Here is a 22070-nt window from a genome sequence, read left to right on the forward strand (position 1 = left end):
ATATGCAGATTACCATGATTTCCAAAATACTAAAGTCATAACACTGTGATATTACAGTTTATACAACTCAGATAATACAGTATTTTCAAATCAGTTTTCGGTGTTGTGGTTATTTTCCATAATACTACGGTATTATAGTTTATACAATACAAATATTACAATATTTTCAAATTAACTTTCGGTATTAAGATTATTTTGGAATCATGATGAAACAGCAAGATAATTATGTATATCAGTACTATATAGTATCAGACACTGATGAATCTGTTCAGTAAATATTCAGTTATCAGAGCACGATACTGTTGCTATTACAGATCAGAGTGCAACCACACATCTTAAATAGTGTGTGGAATGTTTCCGTCAACCGTGTTTGGAGGGATTGCAGGCTTCCTAAAAGTCTGGGTTGAAGTGGTCGGTTTAACGAGGTAGATGCCAGTACCGTGCCTAGGAGAGATTGCAGATTGGTCGGACTAAGGATTGGTAGAGTTACAGTTGACTTACCTGGTAGGCCAACCAGAATTAAGTCCCGCCTATGGGCCGCACAATCCTGTCATGAGAGGTTAAAACATGATGTACAGTTTTCCATGATATTTTCACAGTTATGTATATGTATACAGATTTACAGAATATCAGCAGACATATTACAATACTAGAAGTATGAATAAGTAGAAACTCAGATATCACAGATATATTTTAAACCATAAAAGATATGAAATGTATTGTCTATTGTCTTCTCAGCTTCCACTGTTTCAGTTACTTATCATTATAGTATTTATGCAGCTCAATTGACACACACTTGTAATAGCATATTTCCTCTTACTGAGCGTTGTCTAACCAACTGATTTAATATTTTTCAGGTGATCCAATTAGGCGAGCGGATTAGACTCGCAAATAGAGAAGGTGATTATACTACCCTGCTTGTAGGATAAGTGTAAACAGGAGATTGTATTTTTTGAGTAGATGATACTAGGGTGATGTGTATATATGTACGTATGGTTTGGGAAGAATTACTGAATTTTGGTATTTTTTATATGGATGAACAGTTTTATGTTTTTCTGCTGCATAGGTGTGTAATTTAATCAAGTTTTCCTCAGTACTCGCTTGGGGCCTGAGATGTTATAGCAGATTATACAGGAGTATCATAATGTTATATTTCACAGTTTTTTTATCAAGAAAAAAAAATGGTATAGAATTTCGGGTCATTACAACTTTCCTCAAGATTCATTCTTATCTCAAGATTCCAAAGAATCAACAAGATTGTTCATGGAGTGAATCAAGTACTCGTGTGTCTTGGTGTTTATAACTCTACCCAAATACTTTATTGAAAAACCTTATTCATTCTCTTTGAATCTTTCTAGATTTTCAGCAAGAACATGTTTGCTAGTACCGTGCTTAGGGATATTTGATTTGTATGTTTGGACTTGTGATCTAAGACTTTTAATATAACATCTTTTAAGTGAACTTGATTACTTGAATGAAATGATCAACTAAGGGCTTCTAACCAAATCATATACGTTTTCAAAATCTCAACAACTTGTGATCATTAGAATATGTTTGTGATGTTCATGCTTGGTTGATTCAATTCTTCCCATAGATTGTGATATTGTGTGTGTGCTACAAAGAGAGTCAATCGTAGGACTAGGGCTACTTAGAACAGTCTTACATCAATACTCAAAGAGATAAAGAAGAACGTTCTTTATTACCAAGTAAACCAAAGTTCAATACATGAGATAAGATCTGAATATTGGGATGGCCTAAAAGACGATGTCACACCATACTAAAATCTGAAACATTATTACAAGCAAAAGACTTAATAGAAGAAACTGGAGAACGTACTGGAACAGGAAAAAGTAGTGGAAACAAGCGCCCCACTTTAGGTCCCTTCACAATCGGCTCCCCCATTACTTGATCCTGCACAACACAACTATTACTAGAAAAATTAATAGCGCAATTGTTATCAACTAACTGACCAACAGAAATAAGATTCGTGGAAAGCTAAGGAGCAAGAAACACATTAGTGAACTTAGAAGAGGCATCTCTGACAGCAACTATTGGCAAAGAACTGCCATTGGCAGTCTGAATAGCAGATTGACCAGCGTAGGGTCGAATATAACACAAGGTAGTAGGATTATTTGCCATGTAATTCAAGACACCTGAATCCATACCAAAGATTAGTAAAATTGTTACCTTGGAGCCCCATTGCTAATAACGCCAAAATAAACATTTGTTGCACCATTTTGGGTGTGCAATAATTCGCTGTAGGAGGTGCAAGAACAAAGAAGTCACTTGAAGAAGAGCTAGGAGCTGCAAACGTTGCTGTGGGGGAGGGGGGGTACACTAACAGAAGCCTGGAATGCCTGGGCCTAACGATTCTGCGCGCAGATACGACATTCTTTGATAATGTGACCTTAATTTCTTCTTGCAATAAGAGCAAAATTTCTTGGAACAATTAGCAACAATATGTCCAAATTTTTTGCAACAAAAACACTACAAAGTGCTAGAATGCACAGGTGGTCCTCGTCGTTAAGCAGGATAAGCCACAGGGACAGACCTGGAACTACCAAGAGATTGTGCCAAAGTAACTTGAGTATTAAGTCGTTGTTCTTCACGAAGTAACTCACCAAAACAAACATCTAGAAAAGGAACAGGAGAGCAATTTAGCATAGATGAGTGAACAGATTCATACTTGGGGCAGAGTTTCATAAGAAACTTATCACGACGACTAGTCTCGTGAACGTTGAATAATGGGAAAAGAAGCCACAAGAACATCCGTAGTAACCAGATCAAAATATTCATTCCAAAGAGTCAAAAACCCCGAATAATAGTCTTGGATGAAACGTTTGTCATGTTGAAACATCGCAATCGCATGCTCTAACTGAAAACGACAGGCACCGTTATCTTGATGATATACTGTTTTTAAATAATTCCACATGGATTAAGCGGTACGATAAGGTTACAAGTTGGGGACAATATGTTGCTCAATCAAGCCAAGAAGCCAAGACATAATCCGAGCATCAAGCAAAGCCCATGAAGGACAAGCCGTGGACTCCTTGGATTTATCAGGATTGGGAGCACAATCTGGCCATCAATGACCCCAAAGATCTTTTCCCTTCAAGAAAAGTTCAAACTGAAAAGCCCACGTAGAATAATTGTTGCTTATAAACTTGGCACACATATGTGCGAAGTCCATGCTAAATAATGGAGAAAATCGAAAAGCCCAAAAAAAAAAAAACAAAATGTACCGAAAGAAACAGACAACCATAAAATCTAGATGCCTAAAATAAACAATGCAGGTATAAAGAAAAATCAAGAACCTCCCTGCACTAAAAAAATTAAATCTTGAACCAAAAAACTGCACTAAAATTAAATCTTGAACCAAAAACTTGTTTTTCCGAAAAGATAAGTGCAAGAAACAGCAACAAAAAGTTGTTGCTTGCTTGCCGAGAGTCACAAATAGCAACAAAAACTGAAGAAATAAGTGGCAAACTAGAAACCTACTGTGCCTGCTTGCCGGGAGTCACAAATAGCAACAAAAACTGGCGAAATAAGTGGCAAACCCAAAACCTGTTGTGCCTGCTTGCCAAAAGTCACAAATAGCAACGGAAAATTGTTGCTTGCTTGCTAAGAATCACAAGGATGTAAATTGGAGGAATAAATGGCAAATCAAAAACCTGCTGTGCCGACAGCCATGCAGCCATAGAAGTACCAAAAGAACAGAGAAATATTCCAAAAGAGAAAACAAAACCCCAATAGCCATGAAACCGAGAAGAGAAAAAATGGGAGAAAAAAAAAACTTAGTATGTTGGCTCTAATACCATGGCAAATATTTTGTGAATGGCCGAATGAATTGGCCTTGAGTTCTGTATATTATATATAGACTTTACATGAATACTATACATGGAAAGTAAATAAGGTCTAGCATGATTCTAGTCTTATACAAGTAAACTATAATCTGTCAAGTCCTATACATGTAAACTAAATATATGCCAACTCTAAAAAATAATGAATTGAAACATAAGGAAATAAATGTTGATTGAAGTAAGGAAAGAAATCTTTTGCCTTGCTGTTTGTTGTTCCATTGACAAGATCAAGGTAGCAAACAAGGATTCGGAAACACTCTAATCTCATTAAGATATTGTGCAGATGCATTTTCATGTACTAGGACTTAGAATATTGTCTCAGGTTGCCTTGGAGTAAAATTTGAGGTTTAAATTTTGATTTGTATAGATTTGAATAAAATTTAATATAATTTTGCACTACATTTTGTCCAAATCTACATAAATCCAGATTCAAAATTTGAAATCAATCACATGCATATATACTATTTCCTAGATAATAAAACAAGATATATTAAGAGGAATTACAATCAAGATTCAGGATGGGGCAGGAAATTCTCAATAAAACTAAAAAATAAAAATTAAAGAAATTTGAAAAAAAAAAAAATAGAAACACACTACAACAAAATAGAGAAAAACCTAGCAAAGCTAATTAAGAAATCACCATTCCATTGCCTTCATAATTAATTAGGCACTTTGCTAATTATAGCTATCCCTCTGCCTTTTACCACCGTTCAAACGTAAGTTCCCTGAGCAATTTTGGGGAATGAGTTATACTTCAAGAAACTCAACACTAGAAGATTTCCACATTTAAATCTAAAGCAGTATAGTGCCTATGAGACACCAGCTGCTCTGATCAGCATCCCTTCATTGACCACATGGGTTTGGATTATCAAATCCGTTTTGATGCAAGACAAGAAGCAAAACCTTTTCTTGATGGAGATTAATGGAGAAAAATTGGGCAAAAGTTAATTTTTTTTATTTTATTTTTTATGACGCAGGAACTCTAACTACCAACGAACCACATTGGACCTTTCGGTGCGGCACCAAACCAATGGGATGTTGACCGGTCCCACAACCAGCAATACAGGTAAATCATGAGTCTGATTTTAATTCTCAACCATGCGGCAAACCAAGCCCAAACCTTGCCAACTGAGCAACCCCAAGGGGGTTGGGCAAAGGTTGTTAAGTTTAACTAATTAGTTTATTATTTTAAATTAATTAGTATAGAATTATGTGTATTTGGAAGTTTGTTTGTAATATTTGTGTAATTTAGAAGAGTTAATTTCATCTAATTTTAGGGGTATATGCTTATTTTCATGTATTAAAGGAATTCTTATAGATAGTGTGAAAACTCTATCCCTTTTGAATTTGATAAATAGTAGTTGTGAATTTGAATTGAATCGACCACGTGATTCCCTCTTGAATCTCTGCTCTCCTATCTTCCTTCCTTCTTCCTTCTCCTTTCCTCTCCTACATTCTTCATGGCTGCATATGATTGATGCTGTCCCGCACCACCATTCCACAGTATCGTGAAAGGAAGAATAAATAATTCTCCTATTTCTTTCCAAGTAGACATTATTCACACACAATGAACATTCAAGAAGATCTTAATACCAGAGCTTTCAAATGCTTCCTTCTAGCATGCTCAATCATCTGGTGCAATTCAGCATCCCAATCTGTCTAATAATCCCACATAATTGAAGCAACTAAGGTAATCTGCATCTGAAGACGTTTGTCACATTTGTTTATCTATCTTTTCAGAGGGAGGGGGTGACTGATGGTCGATGATTGATCACCTCCTACACATAGCCAGCGCATGCATTTTGGATTATCAAAACACAATCGCATTCCCGTTTCTGCAAGCTAAAACTCAAATTTAATAATCTAACACATTTTTAGCACCAAAAAAAGAAAAGCATAAGACAAATTGTTTTCATTTTTGAAAACAAGAATCCAAATACAAGTTTTTGAATCTCTAACCACGTAGGCCTTAGGTCAGCCTTTTTTGCTGTTCATTCCCCAAAGAAAGAATCAAAAGCTTTTTTCTGCTGTATTCCTGTTTCTCGTCAAATTATTCCATTGGAAGTCTAGAAACAAACAAATTCAAGTAAGCATTTCTTTTCTTTTTTTTTATTTTTATTTTTTTTTTTTCCTATCATAATAAGAACAGAAATAAACAAATGAATTAACCCAGAATAAGGTCTGCAAGAAGAATATTAACCAACTTTTTAAGGCGATGGCAAACCAAGTTGAAGGAGGCTAAGACTTCTTCCAAGCCCATGCAACCACTGAGCGGCACAGCCATTCCACACACCAAAAAGAACAAAGCTCTAAGCAAATGCTGGCTAAACAATATAAAGCTCTATGCATTTTAAAGAGCAAAGAAATGGACATACATCTCTACATAGAACCATACTAGACCGAACAGTCATGTTTTCTGCTAAATTTTCTTGAAACATCTTCATTAGTTTATGGTTATATTTTCAAAATCTCTTCAAATTTTCATTTACACCCAATTATTTTACAAATTTTCTTCTTATGAGAGTTTGACTAAAAATGCCTATTTTGAACTGTTGATAGAAATACAGCTTATCACACCTTCAATCAAAACCCAATAGCCATAATATAACTAATCCAACTAATCAAGCCGAGTAAAAGGTAAACCTTAAAAAGCCTCTTGAGTATGCATTAGTCATCTTCCTACAGTAAGACTTCAGAAGCTAAAGCCATAGCTTTCCCCTGATCAAGAAGCATGCAGTAAAAGACTGCTTGCCACCCTTTAAAGCCACCCAACGTAGATCAATGGGTGGAAAGTGGATATCATTAGTGACTAGATGTTATTAAACCATGCAGTTTATTTTAACACACATGTACAGCTCACAGAGAGAGAGAGAGAGAGAGAGAGAGAGAGAGAGAGATTAAATGCTTTAAACAGCTAAAAAATTTGAGAGAATGTTTGTAAAAGTAGAAACAAAAGTTTCATGGTTAGATAATCATTTCATCAAGCCAAATTTTAAGCACAAATAAGCTCTCAAGGTCCATGAAATAACCATTGCATATCCTTCATATGAATATGCCACATGGCATGAAAGGAGATAACCAAGACATGGGGGGTCCCGAACAAATAACCTGGCTAGATCAATTTAATACACTTCAGAAGTCTAGGTCAAAGATTGCAGGTACCATGTACAAGAAGGGAAAATTTTGGAGTTTAGACATTTCTGATGTGTTCTTGTGTAAATCTTTTTATTCTCATCTGATGGATTTGTCTAATCCTTTTCTTATTGCTAATCATTTGTGGAACAGTAGAACACTAAGGTACCCTCTAAAGTTAAGGATTTTGTGCAGATGAAATTGGGAATTCCACTTGTGAATTTGTCTTATTGGAAAATTTGAGTGGATGATGAGTATTTATATGCATGGTTGGGCCCAAGACCTCAAGGCTTAAGCTTTTGGGTCATGTTGGTTCTCAGCTACATCAAGCCCGTCCTTTAGGACTCCCCCAGTCCTAACAAGTAGTATAAAAACCAATGGCCCCTAACTCCAAACAAATGACATAGTAAAGCTAATTCTCCCGACGTGCTAACACTTAGAGGACCAAATGCATGATCGAGGCCAATAAAGATCATCTAGGAAGTGGATTTGAATAGGGTCAAGATATGGGAAGTAGGATTAATTTGAAGGAACATGAAATGCAACCCAAGGAGCATACAAGGCTTTGTCTCTTAACATACGGATGATGTTTTATGCTAGTGATGAGTCTCAATGATGTAGGACAAGAAGCAAAACCTTGGGAAGATCCTTGTTGGAGAATATTTAAGAAGAATTGGATAGAGGATTGTTGGGTTTAGTTAGTAGTTTATTATGTGTATTTAGCATTGGTTAGTACAGGATTATGTGTATTTAGGGGTTGTTTGATAATATTTGTGCAAATTGGGGGTTTGTTTGTAATTCATGTAGTTATCCATGGTTGTAGAACCTTGATGCCGCCCCTGCATCATTTGGTAACAGAGCCCAACCATGATCTCATTCTTCCATTTCAATTACCCCATCTTTCCTTTCACTCTTCTTTCTTCCCCTCTTCTTCTCTTCTTTCATTCTCCCCACCATTCCGCAACTTCCTTTCCCCCTCTAATGCTTCTTCTTCCTTCTCCTTCTTCTCCTCCCTCAATCTTCCTTCTTATCTTATTCTCTCTCTATTTCTCTTCATTCTCTCTCTCAATTCTTGCCCTGAAATTTCAAGGGGACAAAACGAAAAGCAATACTTCAGTTCTGAACAATTATGAAAATTCCAGTTTTGTCCCCAGTTTTCGAAACCCTAGTTTCCTAGAATAAATTTGCTACACCACCACAGCCATCAAAAGAAAATTTCATCACCATCCGACCAGCTGTGAAGCCCTATGCGCCACTTGAAATTTTCCAACCACCGACCCTTCAAAATCCACCCTTGCCGAAGTTGTTTTGACACACCACCACTACCATTTAACTCACCACCCTTCGATCTACCACCCCCGAGAAAATCATAACTAGAGCACCATCTCCGGCGCCCTATGGGCCCTATGTGCCAGAGACTGTGAGTGAGGATTCTGCGGACTCCCCCTGCTACTAGACTCATGAGAAATTGATTTTCACAATGAGAAATTGGACTTTTCTCCATGATATTTTGATATGCAGCATGGTATTTTAATCATGGACACAACATAATGCAAGTGCAATAATTTGACACGGAACATGTGCAGAGACCTGGAAAATAGTAATAAGAAAAAATAATAAAGAAAAAAGGAAATTTGGTTTGGCACAGGCCAGACCGTCGACAGTTTTGGATGAGCTCAGAAAACTGTCGACGGTTTTGAGTTACTGCGGCCAGGTAAGAGTAAAACAGTGAAAATGGGTGTTGACGGTTTCATCTGGGTACAGCCAACTATAAATAGCCACAAGCTCATTTTTCTTTGGAATTTAAAAACCTCTCCCTCTCTCTCTCTCTAGGGCTGCGGCCTTTTCTCTCTCTCTCTCCTCGATTTTTGGCTCGATTTCAGCCCGAATTGAAGGATAAACGTCATTTTGAGATCCCTGCGACAATTCTCCGCAGTTTAACCGGAGCGGTTTCGTAGTTCAAGCATTCCAGGCACCACTCCAAAACTAGGTTAAGAAACATGTTTTTCAAGTTTAATCAATTATTTGGAATGTGTGGGCCTAGGGAATATTAAAATGGTTATCATTTTGGGGTTGAGCTGATTAAATTAGGATATATGGATACAGGGTTTTGTGCGAACACCGCAGGCATGGTATTAGGATCCCTACAGGCATTTTTTCAGAAATAAGGTAAGAAGATAGATTATGTCAGGTATTTTTAGAAAATTTACCGGTTCAAAATACAGTATTTGATTACAGAAATTATTTATATGATTTTCTAGATATTCAGGTATATGGGAAGGATACCCTAGAAGCAGATTTAATATTATTTTTCAACAAAATATGTTTTCCCCAGACAGTTAGTATATTATAGAGTAACACTCACTCGTGTGGCATGAGTATAATTATTTTACAGTATGTATATACAGACCAGAATATTTTATGATTATACAGAACAAATGCAGTTTGATAATGATTTCTAGAAATGATATAGACATTACAGAAAATATAATATTATACAGTATACTATTACAGTTCAACCGGCCTAGTGCCGTGATAGTTCAGCCGGCCTAGTGCCGTGATATTTCAGCCGACCCAGTGCCGTGACAGTTCAGCCGACCCAGTGCCGTGACAGTTTAGCCGGTCCAGTGCCGTGATAGTTCAGCCGGCCCAGTGTCATGATTAGATATATATAACAGTTTATTCATAAATTATGATATAACAGATTTTACACAGAAACATGAAAATGAGTTATGTTACAGTTATATTATGAAATGTATTATATGAAAACAGGTCACTGATGGATTAGTTTAGTCTCAAAGTACGATACCGTAGCTATTATGTCAAATTAGTGCCACCACACGTCTCAGATAGAGTGTTAGTGATTAGATAGTCGATTGAGCCCAAAGAAGAGTAGTGTGCCCCCCTGACAGTCCGAACCAGGTTGGGCAATCCAATCATACTTACAAAAGAATCAGTTTTGCCTTAGCGTGGTAGGCCAACCATTGCTAGGTCCCGCCTATGGGCTGCACAACCCAATCATGTGGGGGTAATACATGATATCAACTAGCTATTCATCCAGGGGAAAATTTCAATATTATACAGATATAGCAGATGTTTTACATGTTTATGGAAATTTATTATGATATAGTATGTTTATGTGAAAAGTATGATTTCATCAGACATATATAAGTATGAGTACAAATTTCCGTGATTTATCATTTACAGTTTAATATATTACAATTAAATTACTTGCAGTCTATATTTATAACACGCGAGAACTCATGTTGCGACACACTGATGATAATCTATCCCAACTTACTGAGAGGTGTCTCACCCCAATAAATATTTCAACATTTCAGGACCATGGGGGGATCGAGCCTAGAGCTCCAGGCAGGATTAGTTAGTGGGATTTGAAAATAGTGCTAGTGAGATACTAATATGTATATGTATATGGATATGGTTTGTATTTCTTTCGGCTGTAGCATTAATTGATTTTTGGGGAGACGTGTATTTATGCTATATGATGACATTAGTGCTCTGGTATTGCATCTGGATATTATGTGTATGATTCTGCTACATAGTAGATATATGTGATGAACAGGTCAGTCTGGAACCCACTTAGGGTTCAGGATATTATAACACGGTATCAGAATTTAATATGTGGTAAAAAAAAATATACAGAATTTTTGGGTCATTATAACATGAATTTGTCACTGCCAGCAATAACAAATCAGTTTGCATCGCTGTGTTTGAGAGTTTTCTTCATGAAATTGTTTCATTTCAGCATGACAAACAATATCAAAGGCGAAGTTCGTGAGGGATTAGGAGTCAAATTTGTGGGTTTGCAATAAGATTTGAGAATTGAAGTCAAATTGTGTTAAAGGGCTGTTGGCAATATAAAGCTGCAGCATATATGTGCATAAATTCAGCAACATGATGACAAATTATAGGAAAAAGGAATGCCCTTTGCCAAACTTTGGGCACAATTTCAAGCTTTTCAAAACCTTTCTCAAATGTGGAGAAAAGGTTTGCAAAACCATCACTGATGGAAAACGTCCAATGAATGTGGTTTCCATAAATGGGGTCACTAAAATGCAACTTCGTCCGGAACCTCACCCAGAGCCTTATGAGATGTCTAGGGTTAATAACTCTACTATACATGTTTGTGAAAGATGCTTGACTCCTATCCAAATGGGTGCTTACCATCATAATGTTTGGAATGATATCATAACCATGAAGATTGGGCATGTACTCCATGGTTGGATGATTTGGGTGTGACTCAAGGAAATGAGAACACATGCATCTCCCACTATAACGGAAAGAAAATCATTTCGAAGCCTACTCTCCCACTATAATGGAAAAAAAATTATTTTGAAGCCTGCTCTACCAACCAACCAAGACACAAAATCTGAGATTATTGATCATGTCAAAGCCACCCATCCAAGGTCTTTCCAACATTCCTATTTTAGAGTTTTTCATCTCCAATGAGTTCATTGATGATAATTCTCACATGAAGTCCACGGTGTTGCCAATGAAACATTATTTCTTGTCTCTTTCAAGCGCTAGCTTTTGAAGAGTCCAAGTTTGCTCCCCCTTTTGATCCTCCAACATTTCAAAATTCGAGGCCAAATTTTTTCTGAAGGAGAGTTGATGTAGGACAAGAAGCAAGATCTTGGGAAGATCATCATTGGAGAATACTTAAGAAGAATTGGATCGAGGATTGTTGGGTTTAGTTAGTAGTTTACCATGATTGTTTTAGTATTAATTAGTATAGGATTATGCATATTTGGGGGTTGTTGGTAATATTTGAGTAAAGTAGGAGTGAGTTTGTAATTCATGTAGTTTTAGGGGTATGTGTGTAATTTTATGAGTTTCGACTTTCTCATAAATAGTGTGTGAAAGCCATGCTGTAAGCAGTTGTTGATGGCATTGAATTGAATTGGATGTGAATCTTCCCCCTAGTACCTCCCATCTCCTCCCTTCCCCTTCCCTTCTTCTAATTTCTCCATGGTTGTGGAACCTTGATGTTGCCCTTGCATGACTCATGCTCATTTACTTTTTGCATTACTCTGTCACTTGGAATTTATGGAATGAGCTTTTTGGAATTTATGCTAGTGATGAGTCACATGTTTATTGTTCTTTGAAGGTCTTCTTGTTGATGCCTTTTAGAGGTTTTGGAAGGAATAAGGATGCCAGAAGTTTATGGTTATGAGTAATTCTCGCTGTTTTTAGGGTGTTCTAGTTGGAGGGTGTTGAAATTTTTGGTAAAAGGAAAGATATAACACGACGATAGGTCTCCCTCTATTATAATACATAAAGTACACCCTAATGACCATAATACCCTTACAAACTCACACTTATTAACATAACACAAGCACATTGATAATGCTAAATGACTAAAATAACCATTAAACACTCCCCTCAAGTTGGAGCATAGATATCATATGCTCCTAAATTATTATAAATAAATTTAACACAAGCATCCCCCAAAGCTTAGGTAAACAAATCAGCAAGCTGCATATCGGACTTCACATAATTGGGGGTAAGGAGCTTTTGCACAAGTTTCTCCCAAACAAAATGACATTCGACTTCAATGTGTGTTGTCTGCTCAGGGAAGACCAAGTTGGAGGCAATATGAAGAGCAGCTTGATTATCACACACCTACTCTATAAAATGAGAATGTGGAAAACCCAATTCTTCCAACATGTTTTTCAATCAAGCAATCTCACGTGTAGTGTAAGCCATGTCCCTAAACTCTAACTCAACACTTGACCTAGCTACAACAATTTGTTTCTTACTCCTCCAAGAAGCCAAGTTACCACCAACAAAGATATAGTAGCCAATTGTGGATCTTTTGTCTGAAGATGGTCCGACCAATCTGCATTAATATATCCCTTAATATAAGAGTGACCATGATCTCGATATAAGAGACCTTTCCTAGGTGCAACTTTGAGATATCTCAAGATGTGAATTATTACATCCCAATGACTTGTACTCGGAGAATCCAAAAACTCACAACACTTGTTACGAAAGATATGTCCAGTCAAGTGATGTGAGATAATTCAACTTTCCAAAAAATCTTCAGTATCATCCTGGCTTTGGCAATTAGACGTGCCTTCAATCGAGCAACAAAGCCATTCGGGTTGACTTTCACACTATATACTCAGTGACAACTAACCACAAATTTAGCCCCCCAGGGGGGGGGGGGGTGAGTGAAGAGATACCAATTCCTAAGTATCATTGTCCTGTAATACACTCATCTCTTCAACCATTGCATTTCTCCGCCCAAAGTGAGCAAAGACTTGAAGGGCAATAGATGATAGAGTAGTAACAAAACAATAATAGAATTGTAGCAAGAAGCCATAGAAAAAAAGTTGGAGATGGGATGTTGTGTACATGTACTTTTACCTTTCTGAATTGTAATGAGAGGATCAACATCAAAGGAAATATGATCATAAGACAAGAAAACCAAAGGCAGGGTAGTATAAGCTAGAGAAAATTCTCTTCCTTGGAGTCGTTGTCATGAATACACCTACAAATTAGGACAATCAAGATAATGAAAAAGAACTCAAAGTACATGGAAACATGGGAGGATGACTAAGCAAGAACAACAAACTAGAATCTGAAAGATTAGGGAGAGGAAGAGATTCATTACGATCAGAAGCACTCAGGGACTAAGAGTAGTATGGTGTAGACTCAAAGAAGGTAACATTGGCAAAAACGAAAAAACAATGCAGAATAGGACTATAACAATGATATCCTTTTTGAGTGCATGACTAGGCCAAAAAAAAAACATTTTATATCACAAGGATCCAACTTATCCACCCTAGGAATTAGCTAACAAACAAAGGACACACACTCGAATAGACAAGGAGGTAAAGAAAATAAAGGTGAATTAGGAAAGAGAATAGAGTAGGGTATTTTACCATTAAGAATAGAGAGTGACTTCTTGTGGATAAGATAGCAAGCAGTAAGTACAACATCACTCCAAAACACTTTAGGTACATGCATTTAATAACGTGAAGTACGAGTGAATTCAAGGATATGTCCATTTTTTTTTCTCTTCAACTCCATTTTGCTGAGTGTGGGCACAATATGACTGACGAAAAATACCAAATTGAACTAAATCATGTAAGTGGTGAATTGAGTACTAAAATACTCTTTAGCATTATTACTCCAAAGTATCCGAGCTTGCAAACCAAATTAAGTTTTTATTTAAGAACAAAAGGCATAAAATATATGAAATAACTCAAAATAATCTTTTATTAAATATTGCCATGTCATCCTTGAATAATCATCCACAACGGTCACAAAGTATCAGAAACCCAACTTAGGCACAGCACAACTAGGACACCAAACATCATAATGGACTAACATAAAAAGGCTTGTTGCCCGTTTATCAACTTGGGAAGAAAAAGGGACACAGTGATACTTTTCCAGCTAACAAGACTCACAGTCAAGACTGGAGATAGGACTCTCATCAAGAACTAGCAGTTTCAACTTTTCCAATGAAGGGTGACCAAGGCAACAATGGATTAGGAGAGATGTGGTAGAAGCATTGTAGGTAGTAGAAAAAGATAGTGGCTCAAAGTGACAAAGCCCATCAACTTCACGGCCTCCACCAATCGTCTTCCTTACCTTCAAATCCTGAATGACCACAAAATCAAGGAAAGTTGTTATTGAACAATTAATGGATTTGATAATCTTGATAATAAAAGATTGAAAGGAAACTTGGGAATATACAAAACTAAAGGAGGAAAAATAGAGGAAGTGGGATTTATAGTACCAATTCCCTTAACTCTAGTGGTGGATCCATTAGCAAGAATAACACAGGGTAAGTTTTCAAGATACTAGAGAGTAGAGAAGAAATAAGGTATACCTATGGTATGATCACTGACAGCAGAATCTATAACCCAAGGACTAGGACAACAAGTACCGAATGATAGGCAAGTTGTTCGGTTACCTGTATGGGCAAGGGATGTAACGGGAAGAAAAGCTTGCTGGGATGCTTTATACTTCTTGAATTTGGAATGCTCTTCCTCTGACATAGATATAATACGTTGCTCCCCATTTGGCCTCGAAGGTGTGGTGTCTGTGGTACATTGGCAACATGAGAAGGTTTACTATGAGATCCCAACACTACTCAATAGTATGACCACATTGTCCACAATGAGTGCACTAATGAAGAGTGCCTCTACCTCATCCATCTCTTCCACCAAGGCCACTCGAACCACCTCAATAACTTCTATAGCTACTTGGTTGAAAACCGGAGTCACCCTCCAAAGCAAAGGTTGTCCACTTAGAGCCAAAAAGGGCAGGGGAATGTGTTGGGAGTAGCACTAAGGATGCAAGCATAAACATCGCAAGTGATGCAAACTATGCACTATCTAGCATATAGGACCAAACAACCTCAAACTTGGGTTTCAAACCCACTAGAACCCCAAAGAACTATCATCTACTCCCTCGGATTCTGCAACTCGCGAACATCAATGGTTATAGGTTGCACGATGTAAAGCTCCTCATGATAACATAATTATATGGTTAACTAATTTATTTAATACAACTGTAAAAACTAAGAAAATGTCAGATGAACGGAGGAAAAGCACTTTAATACCTATATAAAAAAATAAAGGAGATATTCAAAATTGTAATAACTAATTTATTTAATATAACTATAAAAACTAAGAAAATGTCAGATGAATGGAGGAAAAGTACTTTAATACCTATATACAAAAATAAAGGAGATATTCAAAATTGTAATAACTATCGTGGAATTAAACTTATGAGTCATACGATGAAACTATGGGAAAGGGTAATTGGACAAAGATTAAGGTCAGAAAAGAAGGTCTCAAAAAATCAATTTGGTTTTACGCCTGGGAGATCTACCACATAAGCTATTTATCTTTTAAGAAGATTAATGGGTAAGTTTAGGGAAAAGAAGAGAGACTTGCATATGATATTTATTGACCTTGAGAAAACATATGATAGGATACCTAAGGAAGTTCTATGGTGGATTTTAGAAAAAAAAAGGATGTATGTAGTAGGTATACCGATATCATTAAAGATATGGAGTAATGACTAGTGTAAGGACTATAGATGGAGAAACTAGAGAATTTCCAATCACCATAAGTGTACATCAAGGATCTGCTTTGAGTCCTTATCTTTTTACTTTAGTGATGGACCAATTGATTAAGAGTATTCAAAATGAGGTCCCATGGTGTATGTTGTTTGCAGATGATATTGTATTAATTGATGAAACTAGGGACGAAGTAGAGGCTGAGTTAGAATTATGGAGAGAAGCTTTGGAATCTAGAGGCTTTAGGATAAGTAGAAATAAGACAGAATATATGAAATATAGTTTTAGTAATGATAAGTGGAATATTAGAGACAAAGTTAAACTTGATGATGAAAAAATAAATAGCACTTGTAGATTTCGATACCTTGGATCTATTATGCAAGATGAAGGAGAAATCGAAGATGATGTAATGCATAGAGTTAAAGCAGGTTGGGTAAAATGGAGAAGCGCTTCAAGTGTGCTCTGTGATCGTAGAATACCCTTAAAATTGAAAGGGAAGTTTTATAGGACAGATATAAGACCAGTTATGCTATATGGATCAGAATGTTGGGCAACGAAGAAACATAATATCCAAAAAGTAAAAGTTGCTGAGATGAAAATGCTTAGATGGATGAGTGGTATAACATTGAAAGATAAATCAAAGAATGAACATATTCGTGGTAAGGTAGGTGTAGATCCTATAGAAGATAAGATAAGGGAGGGACGACTAAGATGGTATGGACACTTGCAACGTAGGCCACATAGTGCACCTGTGAGGAAGAGTGACTTAGTTACTATGGGGAGGTAGTACAAGGGGTAGGGGTAGACCTAAAATAATTTAGGAAGAGATAGCGAGTAAGGATTTAATATCCTTGAATCTATCAAAAGAAATGGTCCATAATCGCATAAATTGGCGGAAAAGGATTCATATAGCCGACCCCACCTAGTGGGACTAGGGCTTGGTTTTGTTGTTGTTGTTGTTGTACTCCTATCTGCCTATTGTAACTGAAAGTACTTCAAAGATAAATCCTACATATGTGTAATGTTATTGGAATGCAGAAGACTAACATAATACCAAATCTCCTTACATGCATCTAGATGCATGCACATCCACGCAATCTGGGGCTCAAATGAGTTCTACAAAAGGGAAACAATCAAAGTGTCTTCCTTAATCCACACTTCTTTTCTATTCTCATTAGAAGGCCCAAATTTGAACAAGTGGTCAGATTTTCCAAATCCAGTTAAATAAATCTTGACAGCCTTAGAACCACTGAACATAGTTCTTTCCATCCAACATTTTGGTTGTCATTTGTGGCAGCAATGAAGGAAACATGCTCTTTTGGGATTCATAGACTCCATCCCAACATTCAAAAACTAGACCAACATCAAACAAAAGGAACAATCAAACTAATTAGAACAACGACGAACAAGGTGAACCACAGAAAAAACCACAAACAAGCCACCAACAAACTAATATAACACTGTCACAACCTCGAAAAATCAACGAATGAACACTACCACTACTCCAAGAGACTCACCCATAGCCTTTACTAATACCGAACAACAACTAGTGGATTGCCACAAGTGCATGGTCAAAAAAGATAGGATTTTCAAACAAAACACGTGCCCAACAGCTTGATATTATGGTCTATGGAAGAAATCAAAACATGCTAGAGAAAAATGCAGCAAAAACTGGCTGGAAACTGTCTTATGCATCAGCGCATGGGGTTGGGACTGCCGGCAATCATCCAATGCAAGGAAGCACGTGGGTGGTTTCTAGCGATGGGATTTTACAGGGCTACAGATTGGAGGGTTCTAGCTATGTGGTTGGTTTTCTAAAATATGGAAAGGTTTTGGGGGTTCTGAGAAGGGCAGTGACAGCAGGGTGTTTTCCAGCAACGGCTGAGTTTGGTTTGGTGGTAGGATTCAGGTTGGATCTTGCTCTGATGCCATGTTGAAATTTTTGGTAAAACGGAAGACCTAACACGGCGATAGGTTTCTCACTCTATTTATAATATATACCAAGTACATTCTAATGACCATAATACCCTTACTAACTCTCACTAACATAACACTAATAATGCTAAATGACTAAAATAACCATTAACAGAAAGGAATGTTTTCTATTTTCATGAATGCTCTTTACATGTCCATTTGATGTGAACAAAATTGTTTTTTTTTTTTTTCATATTGCCATGGGTGCTTTCTGTTAGGAATAAAGAACAAATTCCCGAAACCTGTGAGAAACAAAATAGAGAAAAATAACACCAAAGAAAAATCAATCACACGCACAAGACAATATTTACGTGGTTCGGCAATTTTGCCTACGTCCACGGAGTTGCAGGGATTTCAATATTATCAGGAAGAAAACACAGAGAGTGCGGCGATACAATGCTCTCCCTCTCGCTCTCTCGCAGGTACAACAACGCGAACCCTAATCACCCGAAAGCAATCCTTTTCTATATGTTGCGCCTAGGGTTCCGTTCCAAATGGGCTCCAAAATTTTCCGAGGGGCGTTGCCCCCAGACCCCCACAAGTACGGCTTGTGCCGCTTAGTCCATGAGCGCTGCACCTTCGCTCCATGGACTAAACCTTAGGATAGAAATCTCTAATTAAATAGAGGTCAAGTCGTCATCCAAATTAAAACACAACTAGGCTCCACAAAAACCCAACACTTTCTTCCTATAATAGTTTTTTTTATACCATAAGAAAATTATATTAATGATTAAAGGATTTAAAATAGGGAGAAGAAATCTCCCAAAGAAAATTTGGAACAAACCAAAAAAAAACAACAAAAAACCTATAGAAAAAGAAAAATTCAACAAGCTAGCACAATCTCTAATCTCTTTGAATCTCCTAGAAACTATTTCCTCAGAAAAAACCAAAACCAACACATCACAACGATACTAAGAACTGGATCCTATCCCAAGTTAACTTCCAAATTAATTTTTTCCCGAAGAATGTTCGTGCGTTCTTTTCCTTCCATATCCCCCATAAAATTGCAAATACACCACACCTCCATAAAGCTAGCCTATCCTTACTTCTACCAAAACCTATGAAAAAATGGCTAATAAATCTTCCACAGATACAGGGCATACTCAACTCTCCCCCATTATAGCAAACAACTTATTCCAAATCTTCCAAGCAAACTCGTAGTGTAAAAGGACTACTCAAATCCCCACAAAAAATATATCGCTCTATTTTTCTCAGCAAACATCGAAAGAGACAAAGCAAAGAAGTGGATAAAACTTCATTCCCTAGCCAAGGGTCTTTCCAAAAGTGGCTTGGCCCCCTCCCTGCCACAAGATTAGTGTGAGGGGTAACGGAAGGATAAATCTAAGATATGAACTCCACAGACTCCCCAAAGTACATCTTCTCATCCAACCCAAACTTGCTTCCTTATTACTGGATGCCAAAAGAAAGATTCTTCTAGAGGGAAGCATCCTAACCATTTAGCTAAAAGGGCAGTGTTTTTAGAAACCAACTTATCTACACCCAACCCACCCTCCTTTTTTGGCTTACAAAACTCATCCCATCTAACTGAGTAATCCCTATGACTCCCCATCCATCCATCCAACTTCTTAGTCACCCTTATTACTGTAGCAGTTGGTTGAGATGAGATCAAGATTCAAAAGAAGAAGAAATGTAGCAGGTGGTTGAGATCAAGATTCAAACTTTCAAAGGTTTAAAGAAGAAGAAGATGATGATGATGACTTACCTGCTGTCTGTGAAGAAGAAAGAGGGTCCCAAAGAATTGTGCCTCACAGCACTTCAGTGCACATCATAAAGGTTGCATCATGTCACACCCTTTCAGGCACTAGTCCTGTCACCACATTGCACATTGCACCTTGCACCTAGGCACGCCTTTGAATATTATGTTTATTCCCATTGTGTTGATGGTTTTTATTTCTCTGATGTTCAATATGATTGCATGGCTTTATTAGTCTGATGTTCTAGTTTTTTTTTTTTTTTTTTTTTTTTTGGTTTTCTTTTTCTTTTTCTTTTTTGTTTTGTTGTGGAGGAATCATCTTGCTCCTCTCAACATAAAGTAACTTCTTCTATCACGAAAATCAAAAAAGAAGGGGAAATTTTGGTGCAAAAGACAGTGTTCATGGCAGTTTTCATTTATTTTTGTTTACTTTTTTTGGGATTTTTACGTATGTTTCCCAAATTACTAACTATAGAGTTGAAGCATATGCGGACAGGCATTATTTTCAATCAATATGGAATTCTGGAGTAATCTGTGCATCTACTGTTGATATCTTTCAAGGTCAACCTCTCTGTGCATATGCGTGTGTATTAGACTATATGTTTCTCAATCAATCCAAATCCACTCAATAAACCCAAAGCATGGCTGACTAATCAATATTATTAATCCAATGAAGCAATAAATTAAATAGATGATATTTACAAAAATGCCATTGCCTTTCAGAGGATGAGTGAAGAAGAGACAAACTTAACTCCAATGTAAGCAAGAGGACAAGAAAACTAGAAAAGCTGGACTTGCGACGAGCAGAAAGTATGTGACTGAGTGTTTCTTGACTAGCACGAAGGTGCTTCCTAGACATAAGTTGATTAATCTGTGTTATTAAGCTAGGAAAGAAAATCCATACAGTACTGATGGATAATAATACCTAGAGAATGGTAAAGACATGAACCCAAAACTTGCATTAGCATGGACACTAAAGACTGGATTGGCCTGAAAGTGACTCTTTTCTCTGTCCACCCACTTCCTAAATTTAAATCAATGCACATCGAGAAGCTCATTGAATTTAAGCCTGAATGATCATCACTGTTGAATAAAAGCATGCTCAGATTCCCCAGCTAAGCTATCTGTCAATCAGAAGTTAACATTTCAAAACACAAAAGCCTTTTTTTTTCATTTTGAGGTAGAGAATACAAAAAAGAGAAAGTTTCTTTAATGGTGCTAATTAAAGCAATATCAAGTGCAATGAATTAAAATTTAAAAAAAAAATTATAAAAATTATAAAATAAAATAAAATAAAAAACTCACTGGTTACACAAGTTGCTTCTTTTTAGGTTCAAGAACAGGAGGATCAACGTCAATGCCCATATTAGCAGCTGTGCCTGCAATAATTCTCATTGCTGACTCCATAGTCGTGCAATTCAGGTCTGGCAACTTTTCTGTAGCAATTGCACGCAATTGTTCAATTGTAATTTTCCCCACTTTCTCTAACTTTGGGTCTTTTGAGCCTTTCTCCACGCCTGGCAACCACAAACTCATGCAACTTAAACAGCAATAAAAATGGTATAAATGTTTAATCATTCATATCAAATTGGTCATTTTTGTACATGGCATTTGGGGGTACAACTCTTCCCCCAGAATGTAGCCACTGAAGCATACCCACCCCCATCATTGAAGACAATTGATATGTTTGTTGGTATTACCATATTAATGTTGGATGTTTCAAATTAAAAAAACATCTATTCAATTAATATTATAAAACAATCGTCAGTATTATTTTAATTAAGTATACGTTAAATTTAATATATCAGTTTTAACGTCTTTAGAATATTAACTACTACTTTAATGGTTTTGCATTTATGATGCTGGAAGTTATACTTAATTTTACCTATATAAACTGTGATCCAACTTCATTTCACGATGCGTTTTTCTTTTTCAAAATAACTTTATTTTCTACTCTTTCTTAAGATTTATACTTTGTTGAGTAACTAAATGACACTATATCTCCTATCCTTCAGGTGTTTGAGAGTGCACACAAAACCGAGCCAGCTGAGTAATCCTGAAAGTCATGTGCACAATGACTATATGCACTGAGAAATATTCTCCATAGGCGCAAAATCGGCTTTAAGAACATTGGTCCTTTCACACTTCAGCTTCTGATAAGTATTTATGTTTTATTAAATATTAATTTTATTAGTAAATATTTTTTTCATTCTATTATATTTCCAACAATCTTAAAAGTCGACTGCTATTATCTATTTTAGAAAGAAAAAAAAAATTGCATATACTGAAATTTTTGGGGAAAAAAAAATTTGATTCCATTAAGGTTGATTTG

The 22070-nt window shown here is 36.6% G+C and overlaps 1 protein-coding gene across 11 annotated transcripts in view; it reads right to left on the reverse strand.

The window, feature by feature from the left end:
- Positions 1 to 207: 207 nt before the first annotated feature.
- Positions 208 to 22070, reverse strand: part of LOC131158806 (large ribosomal subunit protein uL11c) — a 30271-nt gene continuing 8408 nt past the window's right edge. Inside the window, exons 4-6 of one of the 11 annotated variants that reach the window (XR_009137518.1) lie at positions 21044 to 21255; positions 1837 to 1911; positions 208 to 547 (exon numbers count right to left, since the gene is read on the reverse strand). Coding sequence is in view for 7 of the 11 variants with exons in the window: in XM_058113691.1 (XP_057969674.1) it covers positions 21047 to 21255 (209 nt within the window). In the remaining 4 variants the exon portion in view is untranslated. Of the gene's footprint in view, positions 548 to 1680; positions 1925 to 5179; positions 5927 to 14214; positions 14622 to 20397; positions 20863 to 21043; positions 21256 to 22070 lie in introns of those variants that run through there. The other 10 variants (XR_009137520.1, XR_009137517.1, XR_009137519.1 and 7 more) reach the window with 10 other exon arrangements.

The sequence above is a fragment of the Malania oleifera genome, chromosome 6 (genome assembly GCF_029873635.1).
Source record: "Malania oleifera isolate guangnan ecotype guangnan chromosome 6, ASM2987363v1, whole genome shotgun sequence".
NCBI classification, from domain to species: Eukaryota; Viridiplantae; Streptophyta; class Magnoliopsida; order Santalales; family Ximeniaceae; genus Malania; species Malania oleifera.